Source organism: Citrus clementina, unplaced genomic scaffold (assembly GCF_000493195.1).
Source record: "Citrus clementina cultivar Clemenules unplaced genomic scaffold, Citrus_clementina_v1.0 scaffold_1, whole genome shotgun sequence".
Lineage (NCBI taxonomy): Eukaryota > Viridiplantae > Streptophyta > Magnoliopsida > Sapindales > Rutaceae > Citrus > Citrus x clementina.
The window spans coordinates 197,779-219,828 of record NW_006263303.1 but is presented as its reverse complement, the minus strand read 5'-3'; the positions used below and the strand labels follow the sequence as shown (position 1 = coordinate 219,828).

The 22,050-nt window shown below is 34.6% G+C and overlaps 4 protein-coding genes across 4 annotated transcripts; 2 read left to right on the top strand and 2 right to left on the bottom strand.

Moving 5' to 3' along the window:
- Window positions 1–2,695: 2,695 nt before the first annotated feature.
- Window positions 2,696–4,361, bottom strand: LOC18053972. Its single transcript, XM_024178415.1, has 2 exons — window positions 4,186–4,361; window positions 2,696–3,302 (listed from the first exon to the last, which is right to left on the bottom strand). Exons 1-2 carry the CDS (start codon window positions 4,351–4,353, stop codon window positions 2,724–2,726), a joined length of 747 nt encoding a protein of 248 aa, XP_024034183.1. The 5' UTR covers window positions 4,354–4,361; the 3' UTR covers window positions 2,696–2,723.
- A 10,129-nt stretch (window positions 4,362–14,490) lies between these two features.
- LOC18053971 (auxin-responsive protein SAUR71) lies at window positions 14,491–15,009 on the top strand. The gene has a single exon (XM_006450041.1). It carries the CDS (start codon window positions 14,491–14,493, stop codon window positions 15,007–15,009), a length of 519 nt encoding a protein of 172 aa, XP_006450104.1.
- A 3,263-nt stretch (window positions 15,010–18,272) lies between these two features.
- Window positions 18,273–20,450, bottom strand: LOC18053970. Its single transcript, XM_006450040.2, has 5 exons — window positions 19,866–20,450; window positions 19,351–19,552; window positions 19,055–19,186; window positions 18,663–18,729; window positions 18,273–18,594 (listed from the first exon to the last, which is right to left on the bottom strand). The coding sequence occupies exons 2-5, from the start codon at window positions 19,495–19,497 to the stop codon at window positions 18,551–18,553; spliced, it is 390 nt and encodes a 129-aa protein (XP_006450103.2). The 5' UTR covers window positions 19,498–19,552; window positions 19,866–20,450; the 3' UTR covers window positions 18,273–18,550.
- On the top strand, window positions 19,614–20,973 carry LOC18053969 (glycosyltransferase family protein 64 C3). The gene has a single exon (XM_006450039.2). The coding sequence runs from the start codon at window positions 19,791–19,793 to the stop codon at window positions 20,808–20,810; it is 1,020 nt and encodes a 339-aa protein (XP_006450102.1). The 5' UTR covers window positions 19,614–19,790; the 3' UTR covers window positions 20,811–20,973.
- Window positions 20,974–22,050: the final 1,077 nt, after the last annotated feature.

The window sequence follows — 22,050 nt, the reverse complement described above, 5'->3', positions numbered from 1 at the left end:
GATCAGACGGCAAAATGGACATCACTTTTGAACTCAGGACGGTCGAAAACCTTAGGAGGAGCATAAAAGGAAAAATGGCACTATTCACATGTACGGTACTATTCACGCGTACGGTACTGTCTACGTTACTGTTCACGACACTGTTCACATAGACGGATGATGACGTGGCATTGACCGATGATGTGGCATTGACTGATGAGGTGTCACGATCCTGTTGGACTAAAATTCTTATGTACTGTTGATGGTGACGTGGCAGCATATCAGTGGACGAAAAATCTCGCATACGGTGCATGCATCACACAGGATTATTTTCAACCAAACCGCGTTACTGTTCATCCGGGTCAAACCGCGTTACTGTTCAAAGTCGGGTCAAACCGTGTTACTGTTCATCCGCGTGGTCAAACCGTGGACTGTTGACTGATGACGTGGCGCAATCCTGAGCGTCCAAACTGTTTTTAATCCGATGGCCATGATTTACTCCATGTATCTATAAAAAGGGGGCCTCCCCCCCTAATTTGATATCTCTGAATCCATTTTTGGGATCCATTTTCTGTAATTCCTTCTCCATCTTGTATTTTCTTCGTATTTTAATAAATTTCCATTTTGCCCCTAGTTCAATTATGAGTGGCTAATTTTCTTTCAAGCTTGGGTTGAAGGTGAAGTCTCAACATGTGTCATGGGCTTAATTTGGTAAATTTACTTTTTCTTCCCCTCTAGTTTTTGTGGATGTTTTGACTTCTCGTCGACAAATAATACTAATCTTGTCTAGTACCGCCTTGGTTTCACCGGCCCTCTAGTATAAGGTTATTATTATTTGGCACGATAAGCCCTTAGCACCATATTGATTAGAGCGTGGTTCATGAGGTGTGGATTCCCCCCTCATGATTTAATTGGCATTAATACGGATTATTTAGCCCATGATGCATGTTGATACGGATCCAGATACCCAAGTACGTCAATTTAATAGATTTTCTCTTCAATTTATTCTCTCCATTGCAATTCCAATTTTAGAATTTATTCTCGCCATTTTAATTTAAGTATTAGCATATTCCAAATCATTTCCCCCATAAATCCAACTACCCATTTACAAAATTAATTCTATATATAATTAAAATCCACCTCCTCGTGGGATCGACACTCGTCACCATTAGTCTATACTACAATAGATTCGTGCGCTTGCGAGTACATTAAAATTTGCACAACACGGAGCTTGGAAGGCCTGAGCAATGGAGCCTGTAGTTGCAGGAAGACATGGTTACAGATGGGAAGGGAAAGATTAAAGACCTCCAAGACCAAAATTCGTGTTTCATCCATCCTTAATTTATATTTGCTTCTTAAGACATCCAACACACATATAACAGCCAAATTAAAATGCCTAATTATAATTAAATGTTTTTGAATTCAAAGATAGACAACGTGACCGATTCTCTTGCATGCTGTTGCTGTTCTCAAATCTCAATCAATCTCAAGGAGGATGAGATGAGATTCGGGACAACTAGATACAGAGTAGTCATATAATTAATCAACCGGGCAATAATAACAATAATAATAGACAGAAAGTTCTTCCGCTCATTCTAGATAAGCATCGGCTAAGCTACTATTAATGACCTATACAGTGTTAATCAAAAAGTTGCAACAGAAGATAGTAAAGGCACCTGATAAATCGATTTCTAATTGGCATCGCATTCAGAACTACCAACCCGACCTCAAGATTAGAGGACCAGCTAGCTTAATGTTATTATTATTCTTATTATTATAAGTAAATAATAATTAAAACATAAACATAAGCATTATTATTTGAAAAAAAAGATACTGAGTAGCTGTTGCATGTATGTGGAACTTAATGTAGATGCTTGAGAAGAGAAGAGAAGAGAAGAACAAATCTAAAACAACATTAAACACGCACAGTCGCATGCCTTCTGTTGGCTTGGCTTAGCTTGAAGAAAAAGAAACTCGATAGCGTTGGTGTTGCTGTTGGATTGGTTACACTATTCCTTCATCCCCTTTGCACCTTTTCACACGGACTAATTATCCTGTCCTGTCCAGGCCCAAGCCCATTTGTACTTGGTTGTATCGGCATCCACGGATTTTCGATTGAATCCACGGATACTAATCGCTTGATTTTTTATTTTTATTTTTTTTAGTATCTCTTATTCCTTATATGGCAAATTGCAAGTCTACCCAATAGCTGCCTTAGATGAAGTGGTCCATTAAGACCTCTCCCTCGATCTAGAATGTTCTAGAAATTTATTCTCATAAGAAAGAGGCCAAATTTGAAATGAAGATCAAGTTTATTCCGCACACTTTCTCAAATTCAACCACTTAACTTTGGTTTGGTCTCTATTTTGTAAACAATGTTCTCACAATATCAAAGTTCTTGATAGCATTACACATGCTTTTTCGCCATCGTAAAATCCGGCCGCTTTTGAACTCCATTGGAGCTCCCAAAGGACACACACACGTTTATATGCGCCAATCACTAAAAGTTAACTCATTAAAAATGTAACCCTTGGGAAAAATCACAACGTTAAAAGTTGTCCATATTAATCAATTGCAGATTGATACACGATACACCCATCTAAGAGTATATCATTAATTATGATAAATAATAATAATCTTATTACCAAGATTTGCAAATTAAGTCTAGATAACATCACATCACTTGAATCTTTAATTTTGTGAGCCAATTAACACCCCAAACTCTGTCTAACAGAGGTGATTGATTACACAGATTCAAAGTGCGGCCCACCAGCATATCCACTGACATGATCAAGCTGCTTTCCTTTAGTCCCCGATCCCTTTCCATCGTTGTCAATATTCCCCAACACAAAGTCAAGATTGTAAAGCACGGGCACCATTGTCACCGAACACAGGAACACCAAGACGGGGCCAAATATCCAAAGCAAAAGAGGCAATGCTGCATAAAACAGCCTGTTCCCAACAGTGTTCAGTAGAGACCCCTTTTCAAATAAGTCAGTCACGTACTCGGGAGTCACAATTGACAGGGGATCCGGTGGGGTGTTGATGAGTAAGTTCACTTGGTTTACGAACCTAATGGCCAACGAGTGGCAAAAGAATGAGAATAAGAAGATGGTGAGCAGCGACACATATTTAAGTGCCAGCATGAATTCGCCATGACCCCCATAAACGGCGTCATTAAGTGGCTTCTTCACACTATATGTGCTGCTTATCACGGCTGCCAGACCCGTGCATAACAGAATCGATGTGGTTGCCATTAAGGTTGATCCCATTATCATGTTTCTAAGTGACTGAACGGCCAATATGTTTTTCTTCTCATTGTCCTGTGTAATCAATTATTTAACAAACAAAAATTTTATTAATTTAATCAACTTAATTTATATTAACAGACTAATTAACATATGTAAATAATATTTCAAGTTGCTAGCTAGCTCATTAGTGCTTAAGTTATAATATATCTAGAATTAATTAATGGCTGGGACAATGTAGTGGATGGATTACACCACACGTTATGTAATTAATATTGGTGCCAGCAAAACATGCACAAATTAGTTCATGAAAGCGAAATGAGATGCCATCAACTTTATCATCCATATTTACTAAGTGCTGGATAAAATGATTCTAGATAAAAGATTGATTAAGGTCATCATCACAATTATATATTCAGAAAGTGGAATCTGATAATTCATTTTTGGCATCAATATATGTTAGAGGTTGCATCTTGCAAAGAATTTTTGATATTCTCCTTAATATGCGAATAATCTCTTAAATTTATTTGAAATAAAATTGTATCCATTATAGAATTATACTAGCTAGCTAGCTATTATACTCAACCAATGTCTCCAAACTCTAAATATGCGTGTGGTACAATTGTGCTAAATTAAAATAGCTATACGGAAAAGGAAAAAAAAGTCTCAAATTAATATTCTGAAACTGACCATTTATATACTCGCCATACATTCGTTTGATATTGGCTAGAAATTTAATGTTAATGTCTTGCAGGAATGTATGATCGGAAAATAGAACATTTGAAGGGAGGATAACTCGCAAGCCAACAATTAACCAGAAAAAGAAAAAGAAAGAAAGATATCGAATCATGCATGCATGGACATGTTCATTGAAGCATGATGATGGAATTAATAATCCACACTAGGTAGCTCACGCACATAACTAATTCATTATAATTAAGAATATAAATGTATATACCTTCATCATGGCGGTGACCCAGAGGCGTCTTCCTCTAGCATTGGTACCAACTATGGTTGTGAGAGGTTCAGTTCGGATTTTATGCCATAACCAAATATGATAAGCCATGGTTATCGAAAACCCTAATGGAACAAGTATTACATCCAAGTAGCATTTCCTCCATTCCATGATCTCTCTCTCTCTCTCTCTCTTTCTTTCTCTCTTGTATGTGTGATATGTGTGTGTATATAGAGAGAGAGCTTCTGCTGAATTTGTGCGTGCTTTTCTTGTGAATTAGTCTTTGCTCCCCCTTCAATGAAACTCCTTTTATCAGCACAATTTCTGCACTGTTTAGGAATGTATGTGGACTAGTTTGAATGTGCAATTCAGTGCACAAATGACAAAGCCAATAGATAAGAAAAGCAAAAGACCCTCCTTTTTCTTACACTAGATAACAAACAACAACATATTTACGTGGGGAATATGCCCCACTCCCACTTCCTCTACTTTCATTTTTTTTTGGGCATTTTTAATCATCTTTTGATTAGCAGTGAATAATCATATATAATTAATGCATGGCATAATGGCGCCAAGCATATTACATTTTAAATGCTATATATAGTATATACTACACCATGATTAAGATTCTATTCTAATTTCTTATATCTAAGTTTTTACCTTAAAAAAATATAGATGAGTGATTTGTTGTAGAAATTTCGTAGTAAAAACTATAAATTAATTAAAATATCTCGTTGTTTGTATATACCAATATATGAAATTAATTTTGAGAATCGGTGCTCTCTCTAGTTTTCAATTAATTACTGAGTTTAAAATTTTCCACTTGCTTCTTGTTTAATAATGCATGCATGTATATGTATATTGATATAATAATTTTCTCGGGGAGACGTTTGTATTTTATGTATGAGATTTCACGTAGATATCATTATCTAACAATAATTTTTTTTTTAAATAATTTTATACCTAGGTAATGACAACTATATGCAGTCTCGAATTTCATAGAAATAAAATTTATGTACTGAAAACATTAGCTAGTTTGTTGAATGTCAGTTGCCATGAAAGATAAGAAAATGAATAGCAGTGGAAAATGATATGAACAGAGTGAGAAGCTGACAAGGCGCAGATGATAAAGAAATTATGAAGAGACCAAAGAAAAACGAAACAGAGAAGGCAATATATATATATATATATATCATCACCATCAACTTTGCTTTTCCGATGACAAGTGCAGACACCGCGTGTTTGTGTGTGTGGCTGTGTTTTCACGCACTAACACATTCATGTCGATAGCATGACACTGCAGTAACGTGGAAGAATAGCCGGCTTGTGTTTAAAAAGAGTTACGTTACCCTCAGGATAATGGGCAAAGTCCACTTATCTTTAGACTCAGGTCATAAGTCATAGCACATGGTGACAGACACGTGTATATATTATATTATATCTATCTGGAACTATTCTACCTTCAAATTTATTTATGGAAAATCCTAATTATCAAGAAAAATCAGAGAAAGACGAGAGAATGAAGCATGTGGTGGGAGGAGAGAGAGAGAAAAAAAAAGCTGACAGCAGAGAGAGAGAAGAGGCAATTCTCTCGTCATTCTCTCGTTGTTCTTGATATTCCGAAAACTTTGTAAATTATCAATGATCTACCTAATATTTATTAAAAGAAAACCACTGTTTTATATATGTGACGTTGATTTGAGCATGTTAAATTTGACATCATCAAAATTTAGGCTCCGTTTAATATATATTTTTTCAAATAAAACATATTAAAGTAGAAATTTTGTTAATAGAATTTTTATAAGTAGAGTTTTTACCCGAAAAAAGTTAATTATTTGGTTGTCAATAAGAGTTTTTGTTAAAAATTATAAAATTAATTTAATTGGCAAGTTTTTTTTATAGTTATGTTGTAAAAGGATGAAATAATATTGTCAAATAAGTAAAGGATATTTTAAATATTTTAATATTTAAAAAAACTTTTCAACGAACATTTACTCTCTAAAGCCGAAAATTTAAGCTTTTTTCTAGTAAAAATAAATAACTTATTTAATTTTCAAAAACTCTATTAAAAAAACAAACAACAACAAAAATCTTAATAAAAACTTATGAAATTAAATAAATATTTATGGTCATTTGATAAATCATATTAAATAGGCACTTAATGGTTGTTAAAGGAAAATAGAAATTATAACATATTTATAAACTTCACCGCTAACTGTAAAAGCTATTCAAGTATTTTTAAACTTTCATTGAATATTAGGTAGAAAATAGATAATTTCTCAAAATTATCTGCAGTTCTGAGCAGTGAGCAGCCAGCTTGTTGGAAATCATATTCACTCTCCACCAAATTAAGGAATTTATCAGATGTAGAGTCAAATCATTTTTTTTTTCTATTGATATACGACATGCACTATCGTCTATGTTGGAAAATATGTATGGTCTTTTTTTTTTTTTTTTTGACCACGAGATATCTTGGGGAGGGCCCCAACTGTGGGAGATACCTTTAAGCCTGTACCACAACAGACTAGAAGTCCCCGCTCGAACCGAAAGTCACAGGTTCTCCCAACAAAGGCGACTTCCCTGCAACTCAAACTGGTGAACAAACCTAATCAAACCACTTAAGGGGACTCTATTGCCAGTGGAGCCAACACTTTGTTGGCAAAATATGTAGGGTCTTTTTGTAACGTCTAAGCCTCTTTCTCTTTCAATCAACTGAAGCATTTTGCTGTGCATATAAGTGTCATTGATATGCATCTCAAAAAAAAAAAAAAAAAAAAAAAAGGGGAAGTGTGATTGATACGAGACATCGTTATATAATAGTATTAATTCTTATGAGTTATGATCAGGTGCGGCGGTTCCCGAGCATTTTGCAATTAAAATGCCGACGTAAGCTAGGTATTGATATTGATATTTAATTACGATACGATTAAAAAAAAAATCATAAACATTAATGTGTTATTGAATTTAATCGAATGGTTTTTAAATAGTTTTTTTTTTTTTTTGTTCGACAGTAACCCGTATGTGTTTTACTTAAGTATGATTGCTGATAACAGCATTAATGTTAAGATAGAAATGGCTTTTCGTGAGATTCTTTTAGTCATGATTGCCATAATCCAGAAACCTCGAGAAAGCTACTTGGCCCAGTGTGGACAATTTTATCATTGCAAGCAGGCATGCACATTCACTTGATAAAATTTGCTTGTAATATCAAAATACCTTCAATTTTTTGCATCCTTTCTTTTCTACTTTGTTTCTCTTTTGACTACTAAAGTTATTAAAGGAAGCAAAGACAGGACAAATGAAATAAAGAAATTAAATAGAGAGAAACAGTACTGTGATGTCGATCATCAAGCTGTTTCGATTATAGTGAGTTATTGATCAATATTTTAAATCAGTCAAAAGATAAATTCCCATTTTAATTTGTTGTTTAATTTCCCATGGCCAGTAAGCCATGCAAATTAATTAGTAGCTAGTGGGTAGGTGCATATATAAATTTATTTATTCAAGATGACATGCACAAAAAAGAATTTGAAGGCACCTAATTATTATAAAAAAAAAAAAAAACTTGAACCGCAATATTACAAGGGATTACTTATCTAATCAATTTATTAATTACAAGCTAACTGAAGTGGTGCTTCATAAATAAATGGTAAAGAGGTGGCCACCAATAGGAGTTTAGAATCTATTGGTTATGAGATCCACATATGACCACCTCTACGTTGAATATCTTCCGTCTAGTGCTCACCTAACAAACGAATATTGTTAGCGCATATAGAATTATTATATTCATCTGCAATTTTAATTTTCTGCGTATCACCTGAAAGCATAATTAAATTGGCCGGCCAGCTTAGACCATTAACATTAGTGCTCAAAACATATATGTGCTTGTTCAATTATATGCATGCATGGTACTTTCAGATTCTCACCCGCATTCTCCAAATCGAGAGTAGCACTTCAAGTTCGCATGCACACAATTGTAGGATACCACGAGTTTTCCTATGACAATAGATTATATGATAGAACAAATTGAAGGGTGTGAATGGTGACAGTTGAAGCTTGCCACTAACTAGTTACTGACGTAATTTCTGCCCTGGAATGTGTCTAAGCAGCCTATATCTATCTATGTGGACATGACTTGAATTATGGCTGTGCCCGACTCATTTCTCAAAATTAACTCAAAAATTAAGAGTTGCTTTAATTTTACATTTTTAATCCGTGAGCTGTTCTTAATTTATGTGGTATTTGTTTCTGCTTAACAGTTGATAATGCAGATTATACAAAATCATTGAATAAAATGATTATAGAGTAATTCTTTTTATTTATTTACTCTTTTTTGTGTGTGTGTAACCTACCTCGAAGTTCTCATATTATTATTATTATTAATGTACTATAATGTGGTGAAGAGTAAAGGCTTGAATATGAGAATTTAGCCGAGTACGACAAGTCGGTTTTGGAGAGGAAGAAGCATTTTGTCATCTACATCTCAACGACGTGTCGGTTTAAAAATCCAGTAACCAATCGCTAACGGGTGGGGGAACTTTCTGAATCTCGTTAAGCTTGTACAAACAACCTTAGATCATAAGCTTAGGCTCATTATGTTGCTTTACACGTTCTCTTTAGCATTATAACTTGTAAACTCAAAATCAGTGGAAGTTTCCTTCGATCATCACAGTGGATGGATGTAAGCACGATTGTCACCGAAGCAATGGATGGATGTCGGCACGATTGTCACCGAAGCACCATAAAATTTTTGGTGTCCATTATTGTTTGTTTGCTCATTCTGCATCCGATTAATTGTGTGCTCGTTACTGATCATGATCGTCAGGATTATTATTATTATTATTATTATTATTAAATTTTAATTTCAATTTGGGGATCAATTGCTTATAAGATAGGATCTTGGGGGATTCTGGATCGGTGCCAAATTCTGAGTTAAGGTCAACAGTTCAGACGACAAAAACATCCAAATGAAACTCCACGAAATCTTAAAAAGGAATTTATTGACATCCATCCCATCGATTAATTAGCATATATAAATCAGGCCAAGCATCCTCTAAAGACCTTTAATATTTTGCAGTGGTTTGTGAAGTCAAAAATGCTTTGATTATTTATGAAAAACTAAAGAGGAAATTCTCCAAATTAAGTTCAACTGTCTTATTATTCTCAATGGCCTAGATATGGATTCGTCTTGAAATAAATGGAAACAATGAACGCACAGTAATCAAAGTATTTGAAGATAAAAGTTGCGCAGTGAAAATGGGAAGAAACTGATTTAGAATTTGAGGAGGATTTGAACAGAAATCTTATGAATAATAGAAATAAAGAACATTTCTTTCCGGGTGAAGTTTTAGTGGAATTGAAGGATGGGATCGTTTTTTACTTTAATTTTGTACGTAACAAGATGAAGCACGTACAGAAGTTGAGTGCTTGCTGGCTTATAAATTGGAGATAAAAGAGTTGACATATTTACAAGTCGCTGCTTCCTTGTCCGGTCTAGTCGAGTGTGCGTCGCCTTCCCTGGAGAAGCAAATACAAGGCACCCGCATAGAAAGCCCAATCGGATGGGTGGTGGTGGTAGTATTACTAGGCTTGGATATGGAATAATGGAAAGGGAGGCTCAAAATAAGCCTGTGGATTCAAAATTATGCCCAAAAAGCCCGTTAAAGCTGCTTTTATGATGAGGATGAAAGAAAAAAACCAATATTTTATGATCACATGCCCTCCTGTCCCGGTGGGTTTGTGTCAGGCTGACCAAAATAAAAATATCTCTAGTCTATTATACTAGTTCCCTAGATTTTGCATCGTTTTATTTAATTTTGTTTGCCTGCAACTCCAATTCTCCAAGCGTACAGTACTTAAAAGGCAGAGAATCTCTTCCCCCACCCCGGACAAAACAAAAAAAAACCTTCGAAGTTTAACCGGAAGTCTGGCCTGGGCACGAAATTTCATACCACATTTGCGTTTTCAAGCCCCATGATTGAGAGTTTGACCAATCTCATCTCATTCGTCTTGCTTCAGTTTATAGAAAAAGTTAATTCAATTTCTAATTTCTTATTCCCCTCTTATTATTTTTTCAATAAATATGAACGGATATTATTATTTTATCACATAATATTTTTTAATATATTAATTTACTACCAAAATTTTTTAAATTAATTTTTATTTATTTTTCCACCAAACCATTAAATTTATAATAATTTTTAACAGAAATTATGGTTTAAATCTAATTTACCCATAGATTGTATTAGCATAATTTAACCCTAAATTAAAAAAAAAATACAAAAATGATTAGATACAAATAAATAATATTTGTATCAATTGATTATTTCATATATTTAAAATAATTAATTGATAAAATTATAAAAACTATGCAATGTGAAATTTTTAAAATATTGAATGTACGAAAATTCATAAAATATTCTCGTGATACCAGCAACTTATGAATGGAGTTAATGGTTTGGTGGTAAAATAATAGAAATCGAAACACTAAAAGTGATAAAAAGTAATTATCAAAAAAATTTAGTTGTAAAATGATAATATACCTACAGAAAACAAACATCCACATTCTCTAGATTTTTACAATTAAACCTTTTACCATTTCATTAGTATACATTTAAACTTCTTGTCATTGGTGAAATCTTTTTATTTGGATAAAGATAAAGCCATTATTGTACAATAATTTTTTTTTTTTTTTGTATCCGAACCACGAGGTGGTCCTGAGTAGGCCCCAACTGTGGGAGACACTTTTAAGCTCGTACTACAACACAGACTAATCCCCACTCGCACTTAGTCGGCCCATAAGGGGTAAAGTGTTGGCCAAAATGATGATTCCATACGAAAGCGGAGCTTGAACCTTTGACATCTTTTAAGGAGTGAGAGTGCCGAACCACTCATATCAACCAACTTTAGTTATTATTATACAATAATCTTAGTATGCATTAAAGCACACTATTTTATGTGGATCTTGTAGCTCATTAATATCTCTATTTAAATATATAAAATTTACCAACGAAGGAAGGTGTTCAAATGTCTATTTTGAAGCTATAATGCCTGACTATGTTTCAATTTCTAAAACGGTAGTAGTAGGGTTGTATATCCATTAAATAGAGTAAGGGTGCGTTTGAAATTAAAATTGGACAGTTGTAATTTAAAAAATACAACATTAAAGTGTTTGGTAAACACTAGCTGTTGTAACTTGAAATGTATATTGATATGATTTTTCATTTGCCTGATGGAAAATCTATTATATCTTTAATAATTTTATCAAAATTTATATTTAAATTTTATATTTATTACATATTATTAATTTTTATTTCATAATTACAATTTCTTTTTACAACAGCTGTAATTTAAAAATTACAGCTTCTCAATCCTAAATGGGACCTAAATCTTTAAGGTGTGAATGCCTTTTTCATCTGATTATATATTCTGATATTATTTGAATGTCAAAGCAAATGATTTGTTGTTCCAAGAAGATTAATTTGATGTGTTTTTAGTCTTTATTACGAAGGACCTTACGTTGCCCAACAAAATTACCCAAAAATGAAACACGCATCGCTCATGATTGAATCTTTATTGTTCATACCAAATAGAAGAAGTTGGTGGGAAAAAAAAAATCAAATCAATCATAATTCATATAGATTATAAAGTAGAAATTAAGTTGGTTAGAATTAGATATAAGGAATAATGAATGGAAGCTTTTAAGTTTCCAACTAGCAATCCATAAATATAATTGTAGGAGAGGGAGAGGGAGAGGGAGAGGGAGACAGCTAATTATGAATTTAGAAATATAATTCTGCTATCTCTGTGCTGGCTCTAATTCAAGTATTCAACCATAATGCACATCGAGCACTCCATGATAGTAAGGCGTTTCAGGCTGTACCAAAATTGTTAGTTTCTAAGAAATTTCATTTGTTAAAGGTAGATCAATTAATCATTGCGGATACTGTATGCCAACCGCTTATGATATGTATATAATTATTCCTAATCTACAAGAAACTACAATTTGGTGCAATAATGCAATTAGTTGACTCTTCAATTTTTTTTAATTAATTATACACACACACACACATATTAATTCGATGAATTAGTATTCACTTAATTAGTAAATTTTGCTTAGTCCAGCGGGTATTATATTTAGTCTACAGTGTAGATTACTTTTTTTCTTTTTTTTTTCTTTTTTGGTGCCGTCTAATAAGAAAATCCATATTTGTAAACAATTTTATATCAATTATTAACTATAGTGGATGTCCATACTTTTATAAAATCTAACTCTTTGTACTAAGTAGTAAAATTTTAAAAAAAAAACTAAATTTAAGAGATTAATTCTACAACAAAAGGTAGTCTTTTAGCAATTTGTTTTTTATACTATACAGATAGATGAATATTTGCATTTTAAAAATGATAAAGATACATGTACAAACTATTATATAAATTACAATCAGACATCACATAAAATATCATTATCACTTGTTCTAGTCTTTTATTTTCCAGAAAATTCGTGGGAGGTATGGTAAGTATATATTGAATAAGACCTTCTTAAGTTACATAATAATATAACTTACATACATTATTCCATCAATTTATAAGAATACAATTTGTATAAAAATTTATACATGTATCATTACTCATTAAAAAATGTTTGGATGTTTGGGGTACTGATAATCCCTAAAGAATTTTTTGATTAAAACTATTTGGAAAAAAAAGGGTGGAAAATATAATTCAAGTATTCAACCCCTTGGAATTAAAATATTATGAATAATGAAAGGAGACATTAATGTTCAAGATTACATTTAATTGAAGCCCTATTCCTTCGTTTCCAATTATTAATTAATCCATCTTAAAGTTGATCGCAATTAAAGGAAAGGAAAAGGAAGCAAGTGGGGATCACGTTGTGCAAGTTATTTAATAATTTGGGCACAAAATCGGAGTCAAATCTGCAATCATATTGTTGATTGGGAATTAAAGCGATTCCCAAAATGCTATCCATTCTACGCACCTCCCTCTTCACTCTCAGTGAACACGCAAGAAAATTAAAGTCACATGAGCTTTCATTAATTTAACCTAAATCCCATCATCATCGTAGTTATTAATGCGACATGAACATGGGCACAAACATTTGAATCACATAGCTGCCCTCGTGGTCATTTTTTTTTTTTTGTCAAAAAGATAATCAAAATGAGAGATTTAAATAAATAAAATTTTTAAGAAATGTAAGATTGCAATAAAACTCTTTCATTTTGGCAAATTTTCTATGTAAAATTGACACATAAATTTGCGCAAACTCTTAAAAGCCAACAAGGCAGGCACCGTTTAAGTATGAGCCGTGAAACCTGCAGTAATTTGAGTGAGAGTGAGTGAAATTGGCAAATTTCCAAGTCAAATTGTGCATTTGGTTTTTCTGCGATAAGTAATAAATAAATAGAAAAAGTACAAACAAATTCACATGGGTTGGGTTGGCTTCTCTTGAAAATCCAAGTAGCTTGTGCCACGGCCGTGACAACACGCGGTGTCAGTGAGATTGAATTGTACGAGGTAGAGGTACGATTGCTTACCCTTGACTGGCCTGGCCATGCATGCGGCTTTCCAATTTGCCATATCACTGATTCTTGCGGTGAGATGCTCGGACTTCACATCACTGTTTCTTCTAAATCGTTATATATAAACCCGAATATTAAGTTCTTATTTGGTAACGATAGATTACAGCTTTTAAGTTACTGTGCTGGTTTGAAAATAATAATTTTAATAAAAATATTATAAATTTTTAATTATACAAATGGTCTATTATATCAATTTAATTTTTAAACTATAATAATCAATTTTTAAGCTACAGTTCTCTAACTATAATACTAAATAAGGATTAAATGATATAGGAGAGTCATGAATTAGGAGGATCTCTGTACATTAGCCTCATATGTCATTATAAAATAATTAATAAGAGGCTGAGATTTGTTTAAAGAAACTAACAGTATGTGAAGCCAAACTGTATTATATTATTCCTGGAAATTACTCATCTCCGAATGAGTTAAAGAACCAAATTAAAAATATAAAAAATAAATAAATAAAAATTCATTCGATGGTTTTGGTTCATATAATGTAATATAATAGTGAGCTTAATTTACGGTATGTTATTATAATTATTAGAGTCTAGAAACCCTAAAAGGTTCCTCCAATCCAACCACTATATATATTGTATTGGTAACAAAAACACCCTTACAATATTGACATTAGCAACTAGCAAGCACCTCAGAGAAAGAGACGTTCGTATTGATACGTACAGAATTAAGCTTTGGAATTCAAAAACAAGCAATGGAGTCCAAGAAGTCTAACAAGATCAGAGAAATTGTCAGGCTCCAACAGATCCTAAGGAAGTGGAGAAAGCTTGCAAACTCACCAAAGACGAGCACCGGCGGCAACAATAACAACAACAGTGCCAGTAAGAGCATCAAGTTTCTGAAACGGACGTTATCCTTGTCGGATAACCCTCTCCACAATGCATCAACTAGTACCGTGCCCAAGGGTTATCTAGCTGTTTGCGTCGGGGAGGAGCTAAAGAGATTCATCATCCCAACGGACTATTTGAGTCATCAAGCATTCCACATTTTACTAAGAGAAGCAGAGGAGGAATTTGGGTTTCAGCAAACAGGAGTTCTGAGGATACCTTGTGAAGTAGCTGTTTTCGAGAGTATCCTGAAGATGGTGGAGCAGAAGAAAGACACTTTCTTCATGCAGGACTGCAGGTTCAATATCGATGATACAAAGGGGTATTGCTCATCAGAATACCAGCAAACTCCGTCTCATCATCCTCAAAGCCCAATGTGCAGATAGTTTTCAACTTCTACTCTTATAGCTCACATTTATTTCGTTTCACAGGACCACAAAAAAAAAAAAAAAAAAAAAACAGTTATCTCCTCTTTTTTCAATTTCTTTTGTTGTTTTTCCTTTTGTTCGACCGGCCATTGTATAAGAGAAAGAGAGAGAGGGATTTGAAAAAGACGATGTAGAAGTGTAAGAGAAGCATTTGAAAATTAATGAAAAGATACAGAAAAGTTCAGTTGTCTGAACCATTTTTACAATGCATTTTCCTTTTCTCCCACATATCTAAATCCATTAAACTGCATCCGTTGACTCAACCACCTAGAGCTTCAAACATTCAGCGTTTGTTGACAAAAATCACTTGTCTCTAACCCCGTTTAGCTCATATGTCTAAAATTATAATTAGTAATTTTAGCATAGAAATTTATCATATCAGAACCGAAAATGTTGCGAAAGGCCAAGATAACTGCACAGAGAATGGGATGATCATGTCTGGGAGCTGGAACACGGCTCAAATAAATCTGATAGGATCTTATTTTTGGTAATTAGGTAATTCGGCGGGAGAAGGGACAATATTGTACAAGCCAAAGCGGCCATTGCATTTTAATGCCAATATCTTACTATCAATTCTAGGAGACTCGATAAAAATGATTGAAAAGCTTCCAATTGATGCTAAGTTCTGGCACCAACGGCGTCCGGGATTCAGGACGTGCTTGCCCATCAGGCCTAGAATAATACAAGTAAAACTCTAAAAGTAATAAACAATTGAATAAAGGAAAAGGGAAGAGAATTTTAACACTTTAAAAGTATTTCCTATACCAACTTAACTAACTTATTGTGATGCATATAACGATAAACCAAACTGAACTATCATTCAAGCAAGCTTCTCAAAATCATTTTATGTATGTTTTCTGTTATATTCTTTTCCCAATACATACGTACATACATACATATATATAATTCCCCATATTTATAAAATAACAACAAAATCCTTCAGATCTATAAGGAATAATTTAAAGGTACATATGAAGACAAATATAAAAAATTTGTATAACAAGATGGCTTTTTTCCCTTTTTCCAAGTTTCTCATGTGTTTAAGACCTGCTAAATTCACATGTGCGCTTCACCACCTTAGCTAAAACCAAGGATGAAAAGTTATTGAGAAACTGAAACCCTAATTGCTTGCATTTAGTAAGATCTTGGTGTACAAGCCACATAATGAATACGGTGATAAAACAAGAGGTATCATCAAAAATAGAATACTTGGATCGCACATGATATGCAGCAGTAAACTTTATGTATAAGAGAGAAAAGTAGATAAAGAAAAACCTTGTCTATTCAAGTTCATTTCCATTTCGCTAAAATCCTTTGGAACATAATCCCAACACACTTTTATTTTTGGTGTTTCAATTTCATTAGTACTGCCCTTATTGGAATATGCTCTCACCATAAAAGGAGAAAAAAACATATCAGGCAAAGTGGACCTGTGAAAAAACAGTAGTTTTGGGGAAACAGTAAAAGCACTTTGTTAAGGTCCCTTTTGTCCCGGTAAATTTTTAAGATGGAGCTAAAGGAAAATTATTTTTCAACCAGCTTTCTGAAAGTAAAATCTCCTTTTCAAATTTGAGAACCACACATTTCATCCCTTGATTAGTTTTCCTCATCTTTTTTTTTTCTTTTCAATTCCCCTATTGAAGAAGAGTAACAGTTTGAACCCCACTGACATGGGTGGGGAGGGATCTGATTGTTGCTAGGCTAATGATTAAAAAAAAAAAGAGAGAGAGAGAGAGAGAGAAGCTTTAAGCAGTTTAAATTGTACTGACACGTGCATGCCTTGACTTCATAGTAGCCTAGGGCTGGAAAACCTAAACGTGTTGCAAAATTTCAGATCAGGAATCTAGGAAAAATGAAGCCTTAATTACTGGCACTAATGACAATAAACAAATGCTTATTTGAAAAAAATTAGTTCACTTGGCATTGATAATGATTATAAATGAAACGTACTACAGCATAAGATGCCAGATTCAGTAAGGAGTACGACACAGACAAATGACTACGGAAATGTCCGTTAATGTGCAAGATTTATGAGATAGAATTGCATCACAAGCAAACATGTGCTGGACTTTGTCAAAGCTAAAAGGACAGAGAAAATACGGTATCCTATGTGTTTAATTACAGAAACAAATGTTTGAAAGGTGTCGTGATGTATTAAAAATATCATATTGTAGCCATTTGCACTTGGATCAAGTAAGACTAAAAGATTAGAATAGGACAAATTTCAGACCTTAGCAATCAAAGCACATGCATCCATTGACGTCTATTTACAGGAACCACATGTTAGCAATGACTCATCAACCTTCATTAAATTACCAAAAGGTAAGAGATGGTTACTCGTATCATTTTTGCTTAATGATGAAGCAAAGTCAAAAGGCCACACCCAATAAACAGAAACACTACATGTCAAAACTGTTCAGTTTTTGGACATTTTGCATGTTAAAAAATTTGTCAATGGTAGCAGTACACCCAGATTTAGAACTAAATGGCATATTGATTTCTTTTAGGGACTTTTATCAGCACCGTATAATGCAACAGTCAAACATATTGAAAATGTGTGCCATGAAGACCTAGAACTATTATGGTACATTTATGTTTATGCATCCTATCCACAAAGAATTGGATGTAGTTAAGTATTAAATAGCAGGATACAACATTAGGAAACTTCAATATAACTGTCTTAGCTTACATAATGAATATATTGAAGCATCATTTGGAAGCTTATACAAACTTTTAGTCTTGATTTTTCTTATCTAGCATTTACTTACTAAATATATCTGTTCCCATATCACAGAACACGAAGTTGTTTCACCAAGTATGAGCTGTTTTAGGTCTACATCATAGTGGTATTGATTACAAAGTCCTCGGCGAAACTTATAAGCTTTACATGCAATTATTTTGTGAGAGAAAATGGCAAGAAAAAAGTTCAAAGGTTTGCTGACTCAGAAAGCACAAGAGGTGATTTAAGTAACAACTTTCCCATTTTCCATATTACAACAATCAAGGCTTCAAGAGGGAACATAAGAGTGGATATTAGTAAAGGTGAAGTATCAGCCCTTAATTTACCACGTGTAGATGTATTTTCATCAGTTACATAATCCAGATATATTAACAAATGATAAGAAAGAATGCCAATCAGAAACTATTTTTCCAAATTCACAATGACAACGTCTGGGAAAGGTACATACATAAATTCCTCGTCTTGAAGGCTCTACTGATGCTCAGAAACAAGAAAGAAAAGAGTGAAGGGCCAATTGGGCTCAGCCCATATGTTGTGTAAACCATATAATAAACTGTAAGCCCATATTCTTACAAAACATGAAATCCATTCGACTATTACATTCAGTTACACCCTTTACATCAATAAAGAGAAAAAATTATGTCCATGGTCAACCACTCAAGCACTAGGTACTTGTAATATGCACACACAGAGATGGCTCTCAAAAAATCTTCTAAACAGAAAAAAATGAAACAGAAAGAATAGAAGAAAACCTGCATTTTAACTCCTGAAACCAATCAATGTCAACTCCAGCAATGCATTAGCTGAAAAAATATTTGCTGTCTTATCCAACCATAGAAGCAATAAGCAGATCAGGGGTATAATTACTCACCATCATCGTAATTTGGGAAGGTAACACATTTGAAAACTTTGCACTTTGAACACAACACATAACCAACCTGCAGCAATATTTAGGTGCAAAATCAGGTATATTTGATTCGATTTATTCTCAAAAAGATGGCTCTCTACAACAAGTACCATAAGAAATCCATAGATCCATTAGTAGACATAAACAGAGAAGGCTAGAACGTTCCACTATTAGAGTATATTATATTGTTCATGCAATAAACTTTTTGGTTTTTTGTTCAAACCAACATATTTCCATCAGACTAGTACAAGTAATGTTACTCATTTTTTGCACTGGTATCACCACTATGGGATTATACCATTTTGAACAATTTGTCTGTGTAATAGGAGTACTAATCACTAAATAGGAGTGCTTACGGCTCTACAAGTCGGACATCGACGATAAATGCGGTTGTTTTGAGCTTTGACATTGGTCTTTTGTCCCCCACAAAAATCACAGACCAACCATCCTTTACCGTTACAAGATTCACACATAATCCCAACTTCAACCTTCAATAAAAACAGGAAGAGATTTAAGAACAACACTGATAATAAATAAATAAATATATATATATATAGAAGAAAGCTTTAGAAACAGAAAATTAAGCAAAAATAAGAACAAATGGCAATTTCCAAAAAAGGAAACTAAACAGTTGGAAACATAGTTAAAGCACCTCTTGTTTTACTGGGGCACAGAGAGCAGGCTTCAACTTCAACGAATGACTTGGCCTTGATCTTGATGACGACGAAGATGATGGCATTATCGAAAATAATTTCACCTTGGCTAGAGAAGCTACCACTGGTACTGGTGGTGTCGCCATAATAAGTTAACAACCACAAAAATGGCCTCAGCGCTCGCTTTTCAGTTTCCGCTATCTAGATGGACAATAGAGATAATCAATGAGGAGAACCCAAAAATACGCCCCCATTTCGCGCCAATATTACTAAACTACCACTATAAAAACTGAAAAGCTTAAACTGCACCAAAATGACACAATGCCATCACATTCATATAAGGAATTGATTCTTTTGTTTCGAATTTGGATGTGCTTCATATGAAAACTACTTAAAAAATTAAGTAGATCATAGACGGCGTCACGTCGAAGATAAAACGATGAATCTGGTAATTTCCCTTTCGTTTCTCTTAGTCCTGTTACTCGTAACTCGTGAGTCAGTAGTGTTCTCTTACCGGACGGTGACGACCGACGCCGACCCCTGTGCCGCCACAAATCAGCGGGACCCGCGGACACTTCGGTGGGACCAGATTACGGTGCTGATGAACGGGTACTCAGAGGACCGGATCCCTCTTCTCCAATCAATCGCCGCAACGTACACGGCATCCCCACTGGTCTCCTCTGTGTTGGTCCTCTGGGGAAACCCCTCTACTCCAACCCGAACCCTCTCCCAATTGTCCCACAATCTCTCACTCTCCTCCTTCGGGTCCGCATCAATCTCCCTTATCCGCCAACCATCCAGCAGCCTCAACGCCAGATTCCTCCCCAGATCATCGATCCGGACCCACGCCGTCTTAATCTGCGACGATGACGTGGAGATGGATCAGAAATCCTTGGAATTCGCCTTCAGGATTTGGCAATCGAATGCCAACCGTTTGATTGGGGTGTTTGCCAGATCACACGACGTTGATTTGGTAAACAAAGAGTGGATTTATACGGTGCATCCGGATAAGTACTCGATTGTTTTAACTAAGCTGATGTTTTTGAAAAGTAGCTATTTGTTCGAATACAGTTGCGGAGGTGGGGCAGCGATGGGTGAGATGCGAAGGATCGTTGATGAGATGCGTAATTGCGAGGATATTCTGATGAATTTTGTGGTAGCTGATCGCATAAATGCGGGTCCCCTTATGGTGGGGGCGGAGAGGGTGAGGGATTGGGGAGATGCGAGAAATGATAGAGATGATGGTGGGGCCCGGGGATCGAGGAGCAGGGTAAGTGCCGTGGGGTTGAGTAGTAGGAAAATGGAGCATAGGAAGAGGAGAGGGAAATGCATAAGGGAGTTTCATCGAGTGCTGGGGCGAATGCCGTTGAGATATAGTTACGGGAAGGTCGTTAATTCGGTTGGAGAACAAGGCTTGTGTGAAAATGGAGGGAAATTGGTGTTCTGTGATCAAGTGTAAGTACTTTTTTCTTTTTTTCTTTTTTTCTTTTTTTCTTTTTTAACCCTTTCTTCTGTTTATTAGAAGATTAATTAGATGTTTAAGAGACAAACAGAGTGCAATTAAGATTGTAACAAAATTGTCACTGAAGTTTTGTTATTGAATTAAAGATGTGATATAAATAAGTACATGGCATTTGTTGTATTCGACCTAATGTGAGATTGTTTTGATCAGCTCAAGACTGCTTACTCCAAAATTGATTTGGAGGTTTAGTTTTATTCTCGAGGATTCGACCATTATTAATTGGTTAATTCGGTACAGCCATGAATATAAATATTTAATCCATTGTTTGTTAATTTGCAAAAGTGGTGTAAAGCCGTAAAGCAATCCTTGGACCGCTACGTGATACACACACCATCATTTTTAAATAACAACTGGCACGATGTAACTCATTCCATTGTGGTGACTTGACACTGCTACAATTAACGAAAGAGGAACCTAGAAGATCGGAGGTGCTTCAACAACAACAATTACACGAAGAAGAACTGCTCTCGTTCTTAAGCAAAATTGATAAATGGCAGTGCCTGTGCCAGAGGAGAGCCTCTTGTGCTTTATAATCCAGCCAACACGCCCTTCTTAAGACCTCCCACTTTAGTCTGATCTGACCGCCCTTCTCGACTCTCACCTCATTCCTGGATTAAAAGGTAATCAACCCATACTAACTGCAACCCTTTTTTTTTTTTGGCTTCTTTGAGGAGTTGCTTCTTGTCTTGTTAATTACAATACATTGTAACGTTATCTCAACATGCAACTCTGAGACAGATTGCGTACATCACATTAAATGCCTAAACTATAACCGATTTTGTATATACGCGGTGCAGCCTATGATTTTGGTATTTCAACCTGTATGACTTCCCATCATCCTCATACTTCACTTTCGACTACTGATTTCCTATTTGCTTGCTCTTTGTTGATGAAACTATCCTTGAGAGCCTCGGGATGCTTAGCCCCATTACTAATTTTTGCAATTGTGGGTTTGTCTTTTGATGAGGGTAATGGTGAGGTGAACTCTGATAAATTGCATTATTTATCTCTAGTTGAATGTTGGTGCTGACATATATCATATTCATTTACAGGTAACAGTAAAATCTGCTTGTGCTTTACCGATCATAGGTTTAGGATCCGGTGCCTGAACAAATGAACGTCATTCTATGCTCCAATCATGGCCTTTGATAGTTGACCTAGACTAATTGTTTAATGT